We start from the raw sequence: 3,287 nt of genomic DNA on the forward strand, positions 1-3,287 counted from the left end.
CTGGTTTTAGCTGGTTGACCAGCCTGGTTTTAGAGGGGTTTTGGCCATTTCCAGGCTGGTTTCTAGCCATTTCCAGCCTGGTCCTAGCTGGTCAGGCTGGAAAATGACCAGCTAAAACCAGCTTGACCAGCCTAGCCAGGCTGGGATCCCAGCCAAAACCAGCTATGTCCAGCTTAAACCAGGCTGGTCAAGCTGGTTTTAGCTGGATTTAGCTGGTCATTTTCCAGCCGACCAGCTAGGACCAGGCTGGAAATGGCTAGAAACCAGCCTGGAAATGGCCAAAACCCCTCTAAAACCAGGCTGGTCAACCAGCTAAAACCAGCCAACCAGCCTAGGCTGGTTTAAGCTGGATTTTTCAGCAGGGTATGCATGTATGTACTGTATCTATCTATCTATCTATCTATCTATCTATCTATCTATCTATCTATCTATCTATCTGTCTGTCTGTCTGTCTGTCTGTCTGTCTGTCTGTCTGTCTGTCTGTCTGTCTGCCTATCTATCTATCTATCTCTCTGTCTGTCTGTCTGTCTGTCTATCTATCTATCTATCTATCTATCTATCTATCTATCTATCTATCTATCTATCTATCTATCTATCTATCTATCTATCTATCTGTCTATCGGTCTCTCTGTCTGTCTGTCTGTCTGTCTGTCTGTCTGTCTGTCTGTCTGTCTGTCTATCTATCTATCTATCTATCTGTCTATCTGTCTATCTGTCTGTCTGTCTGTCTGTCTGTCTGTCTGTCTGTCTATCTGTCCGTCAGTCCGTCCGTCCGTCCGTCCATCCATCCATATCATTTTTGATAATAATAATGTTTACTTTTGGGACAAATCTGAATTATCTAATCACAATTTCCAAAGTCAGCAAGTGAATAATGAAAGTATTAAATTGGTTAATCTAAAATATTGTATAAATATTTTATTATTTTATTTTCTATTATTATTTTAAGTAATATTCTATTAACCTTTTGTGTTGACCTTTGTAAACAGATCAGTAAATCCGCTATATCGCTGTACAATACAGTTTAATTTGTAAGTAATTATATTATACCATTATTATTATACATATTTAGAAGTAAATATTACGTATAAATATTGTATTGCGTAAAAATGAATCATTAATAGTGCAGTTAATATTTGCTAAAGCATAATCCAACAAAACCTCATTGTAAAGCGTTGCTACAGTAGCTCTATCAAAACTGATTAGAGCTTGAATAGACCCTTTCCACATGTCCAGGTTTCCCAGTAGCGGAAGGCATCATAGCTTGGTAAACTTAGAGCGCAGTGAATGGGAGAGTACAACAACAACAACAAAATTCACAATCCTATGTGTGTCTGAAATATTAAACGAAAAACTCCAAGATGGTGTTATCAAGAGTTTCAGAAAAGGGGAAAAAATGAGTGAGAATGATAACAGAAGACAGACGAGAGAAAAACATCAAATTTACTCTTAGCCCCATAGACGCTGCATTAGAAACACCTCGCATAAGTGGTTATTCATTTTTTGTAATTTGACTTAAATATTTGCATATAAATGTTCATGTTTTTTATGTAAAAATTAAAAACTTTCAAAGATTTAAGATTATGATGACCGTCTTGTGAAAAGTGTCAATTAATTTAGCCACTTTTGATGATCAAATAACAGATAAAATGAAGACAGCAAAAAAACAACAACAGGAGATTATAATAATAGATGTTTAATTTAAGCAACAAAACTATACATCTTTTCCATTGCCGTCTTTGCTACAAAGAACATAGAAGAAAGCAAATATGTTCAAACAGCAAACTACTCAACATAAAAAAACATTCATACTCAATTACAAAACATTCCTCAGTATAAAAATAGCAGCAGATTGTATGAAAAGAATTCTGTACAGAACATTTACAGTCTTTACACAACATCTAGAAACACATCCGGATGTTTTCAGAGTCCGAAATTCAACTTCGGCCTACTTCAGGCCTGAAGCCTGGGCCTCGCCTGAATCACTTTCCCATGGAGAGGCCGTGCAGGCTGGCTGTGGAAGCAGGGAGAGGCTGGCACAGAGAACAAGGGCATGGCATACCCGGGAAATGCCTGTAGCCACTAGAAAGATGAAGAGGGTCTTTTAGAAGTGTAGGAAGAGCAGGGAAACCCAGATACCCGGTGGAGGGTGGAGAATGAGGGGTTTGAGCTCCATTTGCAGTAGTGTGGCTCAAAGCGGAGGTGCTGCCCACTAAAGGATGCAGTGATGGGGCCAATGAAAGCAGCGGTAACTGTGTAGCTGGAGCAGCTGAAGTTGGTGGTAAAACCCGTCTTGCAGAGTGACTCTGAGCGTTCGCTCCATACACATCGCCTACTAGCTTCTTCATCTCCTCCAGAGAGCTGGACAGCATGAGGATGTAGTTTCTGGCGAGCAGCAGGGTGGAGATTTTGGACAGCTTGCGTACAGAAGGTCCCTGAGCATACGGCATGACCTCACGGAGCCCGTCCATAGCCTGGTTGAGGTCATGCATTCGTTTGCGCTCACGGCTGTTCACTTTCAAGCGTAGATCTTGCAGGTCGTCTTTGGAGAGATCAGCCCGAGTGCGAGTCTTCCCGGCGTTTTGCAACCCTTTTTCCGATGTCTGCTGCACCGTTTCCCCGTAGGCCTGGAACATCTTGTTGGAGAAAAAGCCGGAATCCACTGCAAGATCTGGTGAGGAGGAGCGACTGCACGTGGAGCTCGCGTCTGAATCCATCTTTGAAAGTCTTCTCAGAAACTATCCGCTTGGAGTGAGGGATCAGGAATGAGTGTGTGAACGGCTGAGAGGGCTGTATTTATACTGCTCAGCATCACAAAGACACAATGAGATGCATAATGTGACATTAGGCCCAGAGCCAATGACAGAGGGGACACACTTTCACCCCCACACACACCCCTTCATGGGAATACACACGCCTCCACAAAACACACACGCACACCCCTCAACAGCTAGCAGGCACACATATGTGCAAAAACAACTGGAACTTGTGTTTGTAATAGTTGCTTGAGTTTTAATGTGCTCTAAATGTAAGTAACAGCTCACAGATGGGACTTTTTGTTTTGGGAAGGTGTTAAAATGGTTTGGGAGCAACTTAACAACTGGTAATCATATTAAAGCATCCATTTATATATTATTTAGATTTTCTCATATAAATTAATATTAATAAATACAAAAAATAAAATAGTTGCTAGAGTTTTAATGTGGTCTAAATTTAAATAAGTCTTTACAGCTTACAGACGGGGTTTGCTGTTTCTTGAGAATGCGTTATAACGGTTTGTGAACTGC

The 3,287-nt window shown here is 40.9% G+C and overlaps 1 protein-coding gene across 1 annotated transcript; it reads right to left on the reverse strand.

The window, feature by feature from the left end:
• Positions 1-1,834: 1,834 nt before the first annotated feature.
• olig4 (oligodendrocyte transcription factor 4) lies at positions 1,835-2,853 on the reverse strand. Its single transcript, XM_056471346.1, has one exon. The coding sequence runs from the start codon at positions 2,715-2,717 to the stop codon at positions 1,983-1,985; it is 735 nt and encodes a 244-aa protein (XP_056327321.1). The 5' UTR covers positions 2,718-2,853; the 3' UTR covers positions 1,835-1,982.
• Between the last annotated feature and the right edge of the window lie 434 nt (positions 2,854-3,287).

This window comes from Danio aesculapii, chromosome 13 (genome assembly GCF_903798145.1).
Source record: "Danio aesculapii chromosome 13, fDanAes4.1, whole genome shotgun sequence".
NCBI classification, from domain to species: Eukaryota; Metazoa; Chordata; class Actinopteri; order Cypriniformes; family Danionidae; genus Danio; species Danio aesculapii.